The 17,526-nt window shown below is 33.5% G+C and overlaps 1 protein-coding gene across 2 annotated transcripts; it reads left to right on the top strand.

Annotated features, from left to right (window-relative positions):
* The first annotated feature begins 820 nt into the window (after nt 1–820).
* Nucleotides 821–5,378, top strand: LOC112747067 (uncharacterized). Of its 2 annotated transcripts, XM_025795122.2 has the most exons (4): nt 2,864–3,216; nt 3,694–4,285; nt 4,371–4,918; nt 5,008–5,378. In XM_025795122.2, exons 1-4 carry the CDS (start codon nt 3,199–3,201, stop codon nt 5,176–5,178), a joined length of 1,329 nt encoding a protein of 442 aa, XP_025650907.1. In that variant the 5' UTR covers nt 2,864–3,198; the 3' UTR covers nt 5,179–5,378. The 2 variants fall into 2 exon arrangements, 1 of the variants encoding a protein (XP_025650907.1); XR_011869476.1 differs by lacking the exons at nt 4,371–4,918; nt 5,008–5,378 and adding an exon at nt 821–1,027 and having other exon boundaries at nt 1,740–3,216; nt 3,694–3,829.
* Nucleotides 5,379–17,526: the final 12,148 nt, after the last annotated feature.

The following is a 17,526-nucleotide window of genomic DNA, read 5'->3' as shown; positions in this document are numbered from 1 at the left end:
AATTTTGTAGAAATAAGATAGAAACGTTTGAGGAGGAATAAAGGGGAAAATTTGCATAACCAAGGAGAAGGAAAAAAAGAAACACTTATTCACTTGGTATTATTGGTATAAATGTACATATATAAAGTTAACCAAAATTTGTTATCCTAATCTCAATCTAAATTATAACTTGCTTGATTCCTCTCTTTTCTCTCATGATATACCCTTATATCTTCTAGCAGGGATGTTAAATCGTTCATCCAATCCAAATCGAAAACGGATTAAAACCGCGATTTGATTCTATTTTTTGCAAACCGTTGGATCGGATCGGATTTCGAATCTACTTTTCATAATCGATCTAATTCAATTCAAACCGTATTGTGAACACCCCTATTTTCTAGGGCACATAATATATACAACCAAGCTAATCTAATACTAAACTATTAATCCAAGGTTTTCAGTAAGTGAATTGCCGACTTGTGTTCAAGGAAAGGCATGAGGGTTGGATCTTTTTGGTGTTCTCGCTACCACAGACCTCATCAGTAATCCCTTATGCTCTACATTCATTCATTTCATGTTTCATTCCATTTGCCATGCATAGAGTTAATACTCAAAATGGCCCCTCAAATTTGGATAAAGACTCAATTTGACCCCCGAAATTTTAATTGACTCAATTTGAACCCCCAAATTTGAATAAGTGACTCACGTTAGCCCTTCTGTTAATCTCCGTTAACGGCACGCTTACCTGGAACGTTAAGTGACACGTGGGCTTGACAGGTGGCCTTATTAAACGATGTCGTTTTCTCCTTGGAGGGTAATCTCTCCTCAAACGACAGCGTTTCCATGCTAAGGTTAAAATTCAACAACACCGCAATGATCAAACCAGTCAAAACAGGGAAACTCTTCTTCTTCTTCTTCATTCTCTCACATGCAACATACTGTGGAAGATCAATGTCGCTGCTAGTGTAGGGTTCTCATTTTGTCACACGCGTTCTCGTTTGCTAGCACGAGAAAGAAGAAGCTGCGAACCACTGTTTCTCCAAAGAAGGTTAGTAACGCAAGCATTCTATATTTGGGTTCAATGTTATGTTTTCTGTCTTCTCTTAGTTGGGGTTTACAGGCCATTAATTTGTGCTCTATTTGATACTCAAATGGATTGGATCCATTGTGAAAGAAGATAGTTTTAGTTATTGATCCTCTTCTGTTAGGGTTTTTTTTTTCTTTTAAAAGACTAATTATGATTAACGTTAACTATGTTACAGAGAAGAAAGGATATATAAATTAGAGTTGAATCATTTTTAGAAGAGTTGAATCATTTGTTTCTGACATATTTATACTAAACATGCTAGTAAGGAGAGTTATGAGTACTGGCACTTAGTGTTGAAATTATGTACTATAGAGTACATATAGAGTACAAATTCAACTTGTTTCAATTTGAGATGTTTAGTTTTACTGTTAGCATTTTACTTCGACGCTTCTAAACGATTCAATAGCTGAGTTATTTTTGAAAATATAAAATAAAAAATTCATGCATGAGTAAATAGATTATGCTTGTCAATGTGATAATGCAGAGCTGTTAATTATGGACAACACAAAATTGTGTAGCTGTTGTTACACGGATAAATTTTATATATGAATTTTTATATTTTCTATTCTGAAAAAATATTGATTGGCATATTAATGTAGAATCATCTGATGCATGATATGAAAGGGCTTGGATGTTGAAGTTAATTTGTTAATTGTTTCAATTATATTTGTAGATGGGTGATTTGATAACAATTGTCTATCATCATGGAGGCAGCTTTGTTACAAAGAATGATGGCAGTGTAGTTTACGAAACAGACAATACAGATGAATTAACTGGACTAGATGAAGATAGATTGGACGTATTTTCACTGAGGGATTACTACAAGGAGCTCGGTTATGCTGACATTGTTGAATGTTGGTGGCTTATTCCTGGGAGACCTTTAAAGAATGGACTGAGAGCACTTTTACATGACAAAGAATTGTTAGAGATGTGCTATCTTGCAAAAATGAACCAAGGAAGAGTCCACTTATATTTTGAGCATGGAGTTTCCCAACCTCATGATAATGAAGTACCTGAGTTAATAGAGTTTACTGCCATTACTCTTGAAGAAGACAAGGATGCACCTATCACCAAACCAAATCCAATAGGAAGCTCAAATGATGTCTCAACTACAAAGTGCAATGAAGAACCAGCAGTCCAGACCCAACCTGAAGTACTAGTTCAGGACCAAGAAGATCCACCAGCTCAGGCCCAACCTGAGTCACCAACTCAGGCCCAACCCAAATCACCAACTCAGGCCCAACCCAAGCCCACCTCAACCAAATCCACCACCACCAACATCAAATCCAAACCTAAGGCAAAACCTAAACCCAAACCCAAACCCAAACTCACTACATCCAACACTGCCAAGACCAACCACACATCATCTAAATCTGCAAGCAAACCCAAACCCAAGAACAAACCCTCATCATCTAAAGTCACAATCACTAAGCCTACAAACAAGCCTAAACCAAAATCCACTTCAGTGAATTCTGCCAAGACCAAACCTATTACTAGATCATCTGCTAGATCAGCAAGTAAAATAGTGGAAAGTCAGGATGGTGGAAACCGAACCAGCAGTAGTAGCGACTCATATGACTCTGTAGAAGACAGCCTATATAGGCCTGACCCATTTGAAAGCTCAAGTGACTCTGATATTGATGGTGGAATTTCTGAAGCAAGGAAGAGGGACTTGAAGTTCAAGCATGCACCGGGGTCTGCTTGGAAAAAGGGGAAAGAAAAAGTGTTAGTGGAAGATGATGGAATTGTAGTAGAGAATTCTGATGAGGAGCTGGACTGGTTATAAGTGTTAGGGAAGCTGTGAAATTTAACACTAAACAAGAATTTATGGAAGCTGTGAGGGACTTTACCATTCAAGAGGGGAGGCAAATAAAATTTAGAAGAAATGAAAGCTACGGGTGAGGGCAGTTTGCAAGTGGAAGAATGAAGAAGTTAAATGTCCATGGGTTGCATATGTCTTAAAGACGCATTTCGGTGGACAAATACTTTCAGCTGTGGGACAGGATGCCAACAATCATATATATCCGATTGCTTGGGCGATTGTAGATGTCGAGAATAAGGAGAACTGGAGGTGGTTTCTAGAATTGCTTCTTGAAGACCTTGGTGAATATGAACAAGATAAACGGAGCTTTATGTCGGACATGCAAAAGGTAATCTAAACTTGAGCTTTATACAAATTGTTTACAAATTTAATTTATTTTAATTATGTACTGTAGATTACTTAAGAGTTATAATTACACTATTATTTTTAACTTGTTCTAATTAAGAGTTTGATATTCATATATACTATTATATTCAAAATTAAATGTGACTTATTAACATATCATAAGCACCTGGGCTCCTCTAAGAAATACTTGTACTTATTTGAAAGCATATATGTTATAGAGTACATAAAGAGTACAAATTCAACTTGTTTCAATTTGAAATGTTTAGTTTTATTGTTACCATTCTACTAATTACACACATTATCATAGACCTGGAATACATAGAACATGCAATCTTTTATTTTATCAGGGTTCAATAATAGTTCATTAAAATTATTTCAAGGGTCAATTTGAGTTCATTAAAGTTATTTTAGGGGCCAATATAAGGCACGAAAATTAAATTGTTCTTACTATTTGGTTTAGGGGTTGATACCAGCGGTGAAAGAATTGTTGCCTACGGTTTACCACAGGTTTTGCGTATGGCATTTATGGAAAAATTTCAATAAACAATGGAAGGAGTTGGAGTTGAGAGGAATGTTGTGGGATTGTGCCAGGAAAACTACTCGCCATGGGTTTGAACAGAAGATGCTTAGGTTAAAGAGGAGAAATGAAGAAGCATGGGCATACTTGAACAAGTGGCCTAAAGAGTCATGGACAAGAGCATTTTTCAGTCATGGACCAAAGATGGACAACATTTGTAACAACGGCTGTGAGGTATTTAACTCAAGAATTAAGGAGTTCAGAGCAAAGCCAATTATAACACTACTAGAGGAGGTTCGGATGTTTGCAATGAGGTCAATTGCCAAAAATAAAGTCAAATTATCTCACCATATTGGCAAGCTACCCCCAATCCAACAAAGTCGGCTACAGAAGATCAGAAAAGACTCGCAAAAATGGACACCTATATGGTGTGGAGATGATGGCTACCAAAGGTTTGAAATTCACGGCTGGCCTACTAACATGGCAGTTGATTTAAGCAAAAGCATCTGCACTTGTAGATTCTGGCAGATAACAGGTCCAATTTGATATCTTAATTAACATTTTTAATGTATGGCATTTAAGAGTTATATATCATGACTGATTAAGATTTGAATCTGTAGGCATGCCGTGTGTCCATGCACGTGCAGCAATTTCAAGGATAAATAAAAATCCTGAAGACTTTTGTCATCATTGGTTGACTATGGAGGCATATAGGGCTACATACATGCATTCCCTAAATCCAATACCGGGTGAGGAACTGTGGGAAAAATCTGAATACAACAGACCTCAAGCACCTAAAACTAGGAGAAGGCCAGGAAACTTTAAGAAGAAAAGGAGAAAGGACGCTGATGAGGAGCCTTCGAGCAGTAAGAAGTCTAAAACTGCAACAAAGTTAAAGAGAATCTACAAAGAATTTACTTGTACCTACTGCGGTGTTAAAGGACACACTAAAAGAAGTTGTGCTCATAGAAAAGCTGATGATATTGCAAGTGCTCTTGCTGCTGCAGCAGCAGCTGTTGTAGCTAAATCCAAATCTCAAGATGGAGCTAGTGCAAATGCACCCGATGATGCTGCGACAACTGCTGGTATACAAACTGTGGATGCTCCACAGGTTTCGGAGATTGACATCACCCAACCCACTGTTTCACAACCACAAATTATAGAGCAGGTACCAATAAATAACACATTAATTAATTATATTTAGAAAAATTTCATGTGTTTATTCATCATCTATGAAATATTTCTAATTACATGTAGGTGCCTCCACCTCCACCTCCACTCACAAGGCCGGATAAGCTGCCGCATAAAAGAAGAGCAACTCCCAGTGTGGACCCAATGCAAGGAGCTAGTTCTGGGACAACGTCAAAGTTTACTGAATTTATGAAATTTGTCCCCACTTTGGGTTTCAAAGCACCAAGGAAGAAATAGACTTTAAATTATGTTGTCTTTTGTGGATGAATTGATAAATGTAATCCAAAGTGTATGTTTTGAGGTTATTTTGTGGCTGTTTTGTAACTAAAATTTACATCAGTGGTTTATGCCTTTTGTCATGTCTTGTATAGGGCTTTGTTTTGGAACCTTTTAAATAGCCCTTTTGTTTTGTGACTGTAATGATAACATTCTAGATATCACTCTTGGTTTATCATGTGTTACAATGGTCATTGGCATGACTATGGTTGATTTATGAAATCAGATTTAAGGTTTATTATTATAACTTATTTTGCAATTTAGAGATTTGGTAGATAAATTACAAGTTAGTTTATTATTGATATTTGCAGATTTGTAATCAATCTCTTGTTTATTCTTACCATTTTCAATTTACAGGTTTGGTCACAAATTTTAATTTACAGAATCATACCTATTTGTAATATCCTTACTGAATTTGTAGGTTTAGTCAAAACTTACAATTTACAAAACATATTTGTATTGAAAAAAACATAATTGTAGTGACATTAATTCAATTTTATTCATCACTTTCTTACACCCAAGGCATAGCCAATGGCTACAACTACAAACAAAACAAGAAAAAAACTCAAAATACTATTCCATATTTTTAAATTCCTAATTTCAGCTTCTATTGCACTAATCTTCCAACCCATGTTCATCTTCCAATACTCAATGCTATGTTCAGTTTCATGTCTGCCAATCATGTCTTCTTCTTCCACGCCATTTGCCCACACAAAAAGTCCACACCATCTATTTCCAGATGTCTATCACAACAAGAACCACAAAATAAATTATGCATGTATTACAAAAAGAAGATGTAAATTCAAGAAGGAAGCAATTCAAGAACTCACATTATAATTTGGACATCCAAAAAATGGTCTTTCTGGATTTGCTTCTGTTCCAGACCAACGAAGAACAGGACGCATTCCACAACCACACCAGTGTGGAACCTTTCCAGATCTAGCTCGATTTGGATTCCTTTCCAAACTTTCATGTGAATGAGATCTGTTGCAGCTTCCGGAACCTTGGCTGGTGCTCCTCATCATCTTCTTCAACACCCAAACAACGATATCAATTTGGGAATTTGGCACTTGTTAGGGTTTTATATTCATTAAAATAGGGGCTAAATTGAGTCTAAAAAAATTTTTCCTGCCTCATCAACGTTTAATAAGGCCACCTGTCAAGCCCACGTGTCACTTAACGTTCCAGGTAAGCGTGCCGTTAACGGAGATTAACAGAAGGGCTAACGTGAGTCACTTATTCAAATTTGGGGGTTCAAATTGAGTCAATTAAAATTTCGGGGATCAAATTGAGTCTTTATCCAAATTTAAGGGGCCATTTTGAGTATTAACTCGCCATGCATACAATACTTGTTTGTATTCCTTTCTTCGACTTCAAAATTGTTACTGTTTCTTATTCCCTTTAAAATCGTGTGAATTTTTTCCTCATTTACGATTCATAGTAATCATTGTTAACCCACATCTGCCACTTTCTGCTCCATATAATCTTCTGCTTTCTGTCCAGACTAATCCTATTCTTTGTCACAGGCGTGATATTAATTAATCGTGCCATTTTTCTTTAATTCCCTTTCTGCAATCCTACATAATGTACCACTTTCTCTCATTCGATTATCGTAACTACATGATGTCCCGTGCAATATCAGTTTTCACTTATTGGCTGTTTTCTGAAGGAAACCATCGTTTTGCTACTTTATAATTTAATCTTCCATACATTCAAACAAATATGCATGCATTCCTTAAAAACACCACTTTTACCATAAGTATATAATTTTTTCGTCCTGTACTAACTTCATATCCTTTTTTTCCTATCTTCATCATGCCAAGGATGTATGACAACTACTTCAAAGTACCTTCATTCTTCCTGGAAATTAATCCTGATACAGTAATATAACTCTCATTCAGTTCATATATCAGAATGTTATTTATTTTTAAATTTTTTTGTGTTGAATTCTTTTTTCGTGTCATCATGATGAACTTTTACATGTCATAGTTAATGTTATTTCATCCGTAAATTTCAAGACATTGGAGAGATTCCTACTTTGTTCTATAGGAGTTTCAAGCACGTTATCTCGAACTCTATGGTCTTCATTGATACTAATGGTAATGCCATCGACTTGACAGTTCAGAAAGGAGATCGTACTGACATGATAGTTCAAGATTATAAACAGTTCTTGGATAGATATCGTCTTTCTCATGGAGATTGGCTTAAAGTGAATATGTTGGTGGTGACAAATTTTTCATCAATCTCGCTAGGTAACCTGTAGCCAACAATAAGCCAATAAACATTTTTGAACTGCACTTCATGCTAATTAATTACAAGGAATGGACCACAACATAAGAAAAATTTATATAGTTCCCTTGAAGTCTTTGCTTGATAAGAAAAATTTAATTTGCAATGACATCATTGTGAATTCAACTAGTCATGCATTTAAATTAGGTGATGGTGGCCCATTAATTTTTTCAAATAGTGAAGTGCATGTGTTAGAAATAAACTTTATGATTAGAACTTAAACGGATAGAAATTATTGTTTAAATGAGTTGTCTATATTTAGTTTTATTTTAAAGTATTTGTTTTTGTAGGATGTGTTAAAATTTAGATGTTAAAGAAAAGTATAAATATGTATGTAATTATTTCATAAAAAATACACAACAAATACATTCAATACATTTCTTTTCATGCTATATATTCTTCGTAAGTGTGTGTTTTGTTCTTTTATTTTCTAACAAAATTGTATCAGAGCCATTTATAAAATGTCTTTGTCAAAAGGAACCACTTTATCTTTTCAGTACCCACAATTATTTAGGCTCAACTATGACAATTGGGCATCGCAAATGAAAGCAATTCTCGATACTAAAGGACTGTGGAAGATGGTTGAAAAAGGCTATGTAGAACCAGAAAATGTGGAGAAGTTAACAGAAGCTCAGAAGGATGAATTGGAAAATAAAAGAAAGAAAGATTAATGTGCACTTACTATCATTCATCAAGGCTTAGATGATGATATGTTTGAGAAGATTACTGATATAACCAATGCAAAGAAAGCTTGGGATACTCTTCAAAATTTCGTCATATGAGTTGAAAAGGTGAAGAAGGTTCGTTTTCAAACTCTAAGGACTGAGTTTGAGTCTCTAATGATGAAGGAGACTGAATCTATTTCGGATTATTTCACCAAAATTTTGGCGGTAGTGCACCAAATGAAAAGGTTTGGAGAAAAATTAGAAGATGTTCGTGTTGTTGAGAAAATCCTTCGTTCTCTCAACTCAAAATTTTACCATGCGGTGGTAGCTATTGAGAAGTCCAAAAATTTGGATACGATGTTCATTGATTAGTTGAATAGTTCCTTACGGACCCATGAAAAAAGAATGGATAAAGACAAGCAAGAACGTGTGGAACATATCTTGCAGGCAAAACTTTTGTGGAATGCTAGAGTAGAAGCTAACGAAAATGGAAGGCAAGGACGAGGTCGAGGCTGTGAACAAGGACGAGGACGTGGTTACGGAAGAGGAAGAATTGAGAAAAATTATTCAAGAGAGAAGAAATCAAAATTTTTCTCGAAGTCGTGAAAGAGGAAGAACGGTTGATAAAAGACAAATTGAACGTTATTCATGTGGAAAGAATAGACATTATTCTTGGGAGTGTTAGACATCCAAAGAAGAAGAAAATAAATTTATTGTGCACAGTGAAGATGTTAAAGAACCAACATTATTCCTTACGCTCAAAGAAGATCAAAATTCTAAAGATAGTACGTGGTATCTTGACAATGGAGCTAGCAACCATATGACAGGTGATAGGAGTAAATTTGTATCACTCAACACTAAGGTAAAAAGACACGTGCGTTTTTATGATGAAAGTAGAGATCAATGGTAAAAAGACGATTCTATTCGAGCTAAAGAAGTCATAAGATTCTTTCCAACATTTATTACATCCCAAAGATGAAGAATAATATCTTGAGTATTGGGCAACTTATGGAGAATGGTTGCAAGATAGTCATGGAAGATCGCTATCTTTGGCTTAGAGATAAAAAGTGGCTTAGAGATAAAAATAGAAATCTTATTGCTAAAGTTTTTATGCCAAGAAATCGTATGTTCTTGTTATAAGAAATGGTAGAGCTATATATTTGAAGTCATGTATTGAAGATCCATCATGGATTTGGCATATGAGATATAGACATTTAAATTTTGGTGGGCTCAAAGATTTGGAAACAAAGAAGATGGTAAAAGAAATTCCAATAATTGATCATCCTGATCAGTTATATGAAGCTTACTTGAAAAACATTCAAGAAAGAGTTTTCCAAAGCAGTCCAAATCAAGAGCTTCTAAGCCTCTTTAGCTTATCCACGCGGACATTTGTGGACCTATCAAGCCTTTATCACTTGGTAAGTGTGTTTATTTTCTATTTTTCATTTATGATTATTCAAGAAAAACATGGATTTATTTCTTGAAATAAAAGAGCAAAGCGTTTAATGCATCCAAGAAGTTCAAAGCCCTCGTTGAAAAGAAAAGTGGCTATGAGATAAAAGTTCTCAGAACTGATAGAAGTGGAGAATTCACTTCAAATGAATTCAAGAAATTCTGTGAAAATCATGGTATTCGACGTCCCTTGACTGTTCATAGATCACCTCAACAAAATTGAGTTGCTGAAAGAAAAAATAGGACAATTCTAAATATGGCAAAAACAATGTTGAAGAGCAAGTCATTACCAAAAGAGTTATGGGGAGAAGCAGTTGCATGTGCAATTTATCTCTCAAACCGCTCACTTACCAAAAGTTTGAGAGATATAACAGCTCAATAAACATGGAGTAGTATAAAATCTAATGTGTCACATTTAAGGATTTTTGGATCTATTGCATATGTCTAAATTCTTGAGCAAGAAAGATAAAAACTTGATGATAGGAGCCAAAAGGTCATATTTATTGGCTATGAGGAAAATACTAAAGGCTACAAGTTCTTCAATCCTGACAACAATAAAGTAATAATACGTAGAGATACTGAGTTTGAATAAAGTACAAAGTGGGACTAGACTACACAAAATGAAGTTACTTATGATTTTTTGCCTTACTTTGAGGAAGAAGAAGCTCCAATACAAGAAGTGCAACATAAAACTGATCCTTCAATATCAGCATTAACCCCACTATCATCATCATCATCGTCATCTCCATCCTCTAGTTCAAGTGAAGGCCTTCGTAGATATCGAAATCTCACTAATCTCTATGAGCAAACTAAAATGCTAGATAATGAGAATTTATTATGTCTACTCTCCAATGATGAGCCTTTGAGTTTTAAAGAAACTATCAAAGATGAAAAATGAATACAAGCTATGGAGGAGAAAATTCAATCAATTGAGAAGAACAACACTTGTGAACTTGCATCACTTCTAAATGATCATCAGGCTATTGGAGTCAAATGGATCTATAGAGTTAAGAAGAATGCTAAAAGTGATGTAGAAAGGTATAAGGCAAGACTCGTTGCAAAGGGGTATAAGCAAAAGCAAGGAATAGATTATGATGAGATGTTTGCTCCTATTGCTCGCTTGGAAACGATAAGGCTATTGTTATCACCTGTAGCACAAAACCGCTGGAAAATCCACCAAATGAATGTGAAGTTTGCTTTTTTAAATAGTAATCTTCTAGAAGAATTTTATATTCAACAACCTTTGGGTTTTGTTGTTGAAGTTTGTGAAGATAGGGTGTTAAGGCTTAAAAGGGCTTTATATGGACTGAAGCAAGCTTCAAGATCTTGCAATGATCGTCTTGATATGTATTTTCAAGACAATGGCTTCACTAGGTGCATTTATGAATATGCACTTTATGTGAAAGAGGAAAGAGGAAATTTGTTATTTATTTGTATCTATGTGAATGATCTTATATTCACAGGAAATAATCAAATAATGTTTGAAGAATAAAAAGGTAATGGCTAAAGAATTTGAGATGAATGATATGGGTATAATGTCTTATTACCTGGGAATTGAAGTGAAACAAATGGAGGATGGAATTTTCATCTCACAAAAGGCTTATGCAAGAGAGCTATTGAAGAAACTCAACATGTTGAACTACAATCCTACCAATACACCTATGAAGTGTGGAGTCAAAGTTTTTAAAGAAGAAGAAGGTGTATGAAAAGTTGATCAAACATTATTCAGAAGCTTCGTAGAGAGTTTTAAGGTATTTGACCTGTACCAGACCTAACATTTTGTTTTCAGTTGGGTTAGTTAGTTGTTACATGGAGAATCCAACAGAAATTCATATGAAGGCAGCCAAGAGAATTCTTCGCTATCTTAGAGGCACTCTTGAGTATCGTGTGTTTTATTTAACTTCAGATAAATTCAAATTAATGGGCTATTATGATAGTGATTAAGCTGAGGATATTGACGGTAGGAAGAGTATTACTAGATTTCTTTTCTTTCTAGGAAATAATGCAATTTCTTGGTGTTCAAAGAATAAACTTATAGTCACTTTTTCAACTTGTGAAGCTGAATATGTTGCTGTCATTGTCTATGCATGTCATACAATTTGGCTAAAGATACTATTGAAGGAACTTCATTTTGAGCAAGCTGAATTCACTAAGATCATGATGGACAATAAGTTAGCCATCGCCCTAGCAAAGAGCCCAGTGTTTCATGACAAAAGCAAGCACATAGAGACAAAGTATCATTTCATTCGACAATGATTGAGAACATGCATGTGGAGGTTGAGTATGTGAAATCACTTGATCAAATTGCCGACATTTTTCACAAAGCCTCGAAATATGATATTTTTCAAAAGTTAAGGATTATGATTGGAGTCAAAAAATTATCAAGTCTAAGGGGTAATGTTAAAAATAAAATTGATTATTAAAATTTAAGAATTGATAGAAATCACTATTTAAATGGGTTGATTATATTTAGTTTTATTTTAAAGCATTTGTTTATTTAGGATGTGTTAAAATTTAGATGTCAAAGAGAAGTATAAATATCTATGTAATCATTTCATAAAAAATACACAACAAATACATTCAATACATTTCTCTTCATTTTATATATTCTTCGTGAGTATGTGTGCCTTGTTCTTTTATTTTCCAACAGCATGCATGTCAAAGCCATCTTCCAGAGAATTTGTTAATGTCGTTACAACAACCTATTAGTGAAAACAACTTCTTCATATCTTCAATATTCTGCACCTAACTTCCTTTCATTGGTCCAAATGATATGTCATTCATGTAGGTTTTACGATTTTCTAATAATAGTATTAACCATTTTTTGGGTGATTTCATCAATCAGGATGTAGGCCAAACTCTACCTAATATAAATATATCTCATTTTACACCATCTATAGAAGTAGTATATGAGAAAATTTTTGTAACTTTATAAGGCCTGCATGTTGTATTGTACCAGTTGGAAGTCATGATTGCGAATTATAACTCAAATCGTCTGTCAGGTAACCTCTTTTCCTCCATTCTATCAGATACAACTCCTTTGGTATATTCTATTGTTAAGGTTATTATATCCTATCAGACCGACCATTATGCTATGTATGTGAAGGTTGTAGAAGGCCTAGAGAAGGGGGAGTTGAATCTATGACCCTCTTTTACTTTAATTAAATAAACCTTTAAAACAAACTTTCAATCTGAATTTATTTGAACTCGGCACTGGAAAATTTATGAGACAATATTATTTTGTCTCATGAATATCAGAAAACAAAACAGAGCAGGAAAGAGAGAAGCTGACACCATCATGTATCCTGGTTCAGTTGCCTTGTGCAATGCAACCTATATCCAGTCTCCACCACAACAGTGGTGGAATTTCCACTATAGTTAAAGTATTACATACACCAATTCCACAGGATTGACACAATTCTTTCACTCTCAAGTTCTAACCTAACTTGACTTGGTTATGCTAATACCTAACTCTCCACTCTTAGTGCTCACCCAACTAAGAAAGGGTTACCTCACAGGTACAAGATACAAGACACAGAATCAACCTAAAAAAATCCGAAATCAATCTAGGCTTTTCACTCAAGTGTTTTTCTCTGCCTCTTTCCACTCTTAGGCTTTTACTTGAGCTCTCTCATTTTGTCTTTTACCTCAAAAAATTACAGAAAGATAAACATTGAAAAGAAAATTACAATCTGTAAAACATGAAAGAGATTAATGCTTCAACAGCCTCTTTGCTATGTGATGAACCAGATTTGCTTGCCTCTAGTTTAGTTCCTCATTCTGGCCAAATGTTCCTTTGACTAGGAAGCATTGTCCAAGTTGATGAACTTCTTCAGAGAACTCTTCTCAGAACATAAACCTCAAAACGCTGGTTCTCTCTCCTTGTCTTCAAAAAATTGAAAATCTTTCTTTTGTATATCTTTCCAAGTTGCTGTGTTGCTCTCCTTAGAGTCAACTCCTCGAGCTGTGTGCTGCCAACTTAGCCTTTCACTATCTTCCATTAATCCCTAAATTAGAGATTTTGGAACATACCTTTTTTGCTTGACCAAAGACATTTGAGTAGCAAAGAGAAACTTGTTCAGTGGTAAACCCAAATCTGAACAATTAACAATGTGCTTTGCCTCCAAGAAACTTTGTAAACCATTGATTTATAACAGCGGAGATCAAAGACTTCCTTCTTCATTTAACCAAAAATGGTATCGTAGAAAGTTGGAGAAGGAGTGAAGAAATTAACATGCATGCAAATGGAAATAAATCACCTTTAACTTTTGACTCAACTTGATGGATTTGATTTGGGCGATTAGACCTTTGCTTTCTTTGATTAAGCTTTCTCTTTCTTTCTTCTTTGATGAAATGAGTAAGGAACGAAACTCTCTCTCTTTTATTCTGATGCTGACCGAAGCAAGTAGAGAGAGGGAAGTCTTCAATCTTGGATGAGAAGCTTGATGGAGTCAACTTGGACTTGTGTTAGATATGTTTCCATTCAGCCCAACTGATTTTATTGCTTAACAACTTTGGACTTTTAGTGCTTTATAGCCCACTTTGTTTATGGTTTGATTTTCTTCCTATTGGGCTGCTGCAATATTCTTTCTTTGGCCTGCAACACTTTATCAAGCACAATTAAAAATTAATTGGATGATTAACCCAATAAAATAAAGTTTGTCATCATCAATTAAAGTTAGTTAATTTCTTAACTCAACAGTATGTATTCATATAAAGTTTTTGTTTATCCTCTTAGACCAATATACTTATTATATTGTCACATGAAACTAATTTTTTCTTTATCTATAATGTTTCAGTTGCTGCTAGCCAAGTTTACAACGAAAGATTTCCCATCTAAGCTTAACAAGGTCAAGGTTAAGCAACCGAGTGGATTGTTTTGTGTGATGAAACGTAGATGGAAACCAAAGAGGCCTAACAGTGTATTCATCACTGAGGGTTGGTCTAGATATTACAAAAGGAATAAATTGAAAAGTGATAGTACTGTTAAATTTAGTTTCTCTACTTCTAATAATAAGACAATAATGAGTAATGTCAAAAGTGCCCATATTTGTTTACAAAGATTGACAAAAATAATCATATCATTGTTGTGAATAGATAAATATAAGCTGTATTTTAATTATCTACAGCAATACACTAGTGGAAACCTACTCATAATAAAGCAATAGACACTAAATGAGACATTATTATACCAAGCTTTCATAGATGATAAACCAAAACATAATTGTCACAAGTTTAAAAGTACATATGTAATTAGAAACAACCAAAAGAAACACAACTTATAACCAAAAGATGAGGCAGATTGTGCAAAATTAAATAAACTCCAAAGTTATAAAGTACGCAAGAAAGTTTATATCTATCTTTCATAGCATCAAAGCTAAATAAAGTAGAATAGATCTACATAATATAGTTATCTAAGTATTTGGAGTAGAATTGGAGGCTGTTGGATTAACTTTAGGGGGTATGTGGTTCAAGTATTATTTTGTTACTCAGATTTTATTCTCATGAGAATCAAATATATCTAGGAAAAATGTGGGAATTAAAATGATAGTATTTTGATTCTCTAAAATTAAACTTGTTTGGGAATAACTTTTCAAACTTTGAACGTTTAGGTGGTTGGAAAGGTGTTTGTGGAGGTTAGTAGAAGATATTAGGCGTCGGAAGGTTTCTCATAGGGTCTCAATAGGTAGGTTGTTGGTGTAGAGAGTGGGAACAAGGCCAACTAAATTTGGGTTAGGTTTGTTTTGGGCCTTGTCAATTTAGGCTTGATTTTCCTGATTAGCATCTTCTACAATAACTGACTCACTAATTGGGTGTTCTGTATACAATTCAATTTTGTTCTCATTCTTCACAGTAACTTTATAGATGCTTACAATATCCAAATCAAACTTCAGAAGTCTCAACCCGTTATCCATATCCATTCCAGACTATAGCCGATAAAAGCCAGATATCAAAAGATAATCTATGTCTTTAAGTAGGTCATTGATGAAAAATCTATTAAGTGTATTCACATTTTTTTTTCTTGAAACGAAAGAAACTCAACATAAAAGTGGAGCAAAAAAAAACTAGAAAAACAATAAACAACACCTCTTGTAATTCATTAAGTGTATCCACATTTATCCTCTAATATGAAAATAAGAAATTTTTATTAATACTCTTGTATATCTCATTATAATTGAGATTTTATAATACACTCTCAATAATAATATATTTATTATAATATAATATAGAGAAATTTTCACTCCTCTCTCCCGACATGCTAAAATGACACTCCCCTCCTCTCTATTTATAAAATATACATTCTTTCCCTTATAACTTTTAAAAAAGCTCCTCTTTAATCCATTTTAAATTTTTTGTGCCACCTAATGTTAACTTTATCCATTTTTCAAGAAAAAATAAATTATTTTTTACAAAAATATCCCTTAACAAAAATTTTATTTTTTTGTCATTAAATTTTGCTTAACAAAATACTTTTTAATAAATTATTTTTTATTTATTAAATTATATTTTTACCAAAATATTTTAAAAAATTTAATAATTAAATTATTTTTTTCTAAGAGACCCTTCAATAATTTTATTAATTATTAAATTATGATTTTACCAAAATTTTTGTTAATAAGTTTTTTATATTGTACTATTAATTTTTCAATATCAATGTATATTATTTAAACATTAAATAAAAAATCTTACCATTGTTAATATGTATAAAAATTAATATATATTGATATTGAAAAAAAATCTTACTAAGATTTTTTTAATATTAAAATAATATATATTGATATCGGAAAATTAATAGTAAAATATAAAAGAATGTTAACAAAAATTTTAGTAAAATCATAATTTAATAATTAAAAAATTATTGAAGGGTATCTTAGAAAAAATAATTTAATTATTAAATTTTTCTAGAAATATTTTGGTAAAAATATAATTTAATCAATAAAGAATAATTTATTAGAAGGTATTTTGGTAAGCAAAATTTAATAAAAAAATAAAATTTTTGCTAAAGGATATTTTTGTAAAAAATAATTTATTTTTTCTTGAAAAATGGATAAAATTAACATTAGTTAACACAAAAAATTTAAAATGGATTAAAGAGGAGGTTTTTTAAAAGTTATAAGGGAAAGGAATGTACATTTTATAAATAGAGGGGAGGGAGTGTCATTTTAGCATCTCGCAAGAGAGGGGAGTGGAATTTTCTCTATAATATAATATTATATGAAGGAGAACACCTTCGTTTCCTTTTATTTGTGTGCATCTACATTTTGGTATGTGTTGATGCTTATTTATAGGCAAAATATGGGATCTTTTATTTAAATTAAATAAATATACTATTACCGATTTAAATAAATGTGGAAGTATTTACTAAAATACATTTCTAGTCACATCTCGGATACAGTGAAGGAAACAAAAAAATGAACATATCTCGGATGCACTGACTCCGTTTTGTGATACAGCGCGTGCTAGTCATATCTCGGATAAACTCGTGATATGAACTAGCCCGTATATCGGATATACTGCATCCGAGATATGCATGTAATCTGCTTTAATCCGGTGCATCCGAGATACATGCATGTATGCTGATTTGGGGCAGTGCATCCGAGATACGTGTAAGGGCCTATATAAACCACAGCATCCAAGAAGTGCATGGATTAGAGGGAGTTTTTTTAAACTTTTGAGCTTCCGCACGTGTGAAAGAAAGTTTCTTCACAAGCTATGGCCTCCCGAGGATATGTCCACGCGGAAGACATTAATAGACTAAATGACACTTGGCTCGTAGCTGGAATGTTGGCCTTTGAGGTTAGTAGTTCAACCTTTTTTGTTAGTATTTAATAGGCTTAATATTTGTAGATTTATATAATTATCTTCTAATACGTTTAGGGTGTTAGTCTTTAGTAACTTAGAA

The sequence above is a fragment of the Arachis hypogaea genome, chromosome 2 (genome assembly GCF_003086295.3).
Source record: "Arachis hypogaea cultivar Tifrunner chromosome 2, arahy.Tifrunner.gnm2.J5K5, whole genome shotgun sequence".
Taxonomy (NCBI): domain Eukaryota; kingdom Viridiplantae; phylum Streptophyta; class Magnoliopsida; order Fabales; family Fabaceae; genus Arachis; species Arachis hypogaea.
Note: the sequence above shows the minus strand (reverse complement) of the source record. Positions and strands in the feature narration are given on the sequence as shown.

Bases quoted from the DNA above. Each gene is read 5' to 3' on its own strand.
- LOC112747067 (XM_025795122.2), top strand. The intron at 4,286-4,370 runs GTCCAATTTGAT...TTGAATCTGTAG, and splicing joins TAGATTCTGGCAGATAACAG to GCATGCCGTGTGTCCATGCA. The intron at 4,919-5,007 runs GTACCAATAAAT...AATTACATGTAG, and splicing joins AACCACAAATTATAGAGCAG to GTGCCTCCACCTCCACCTCC.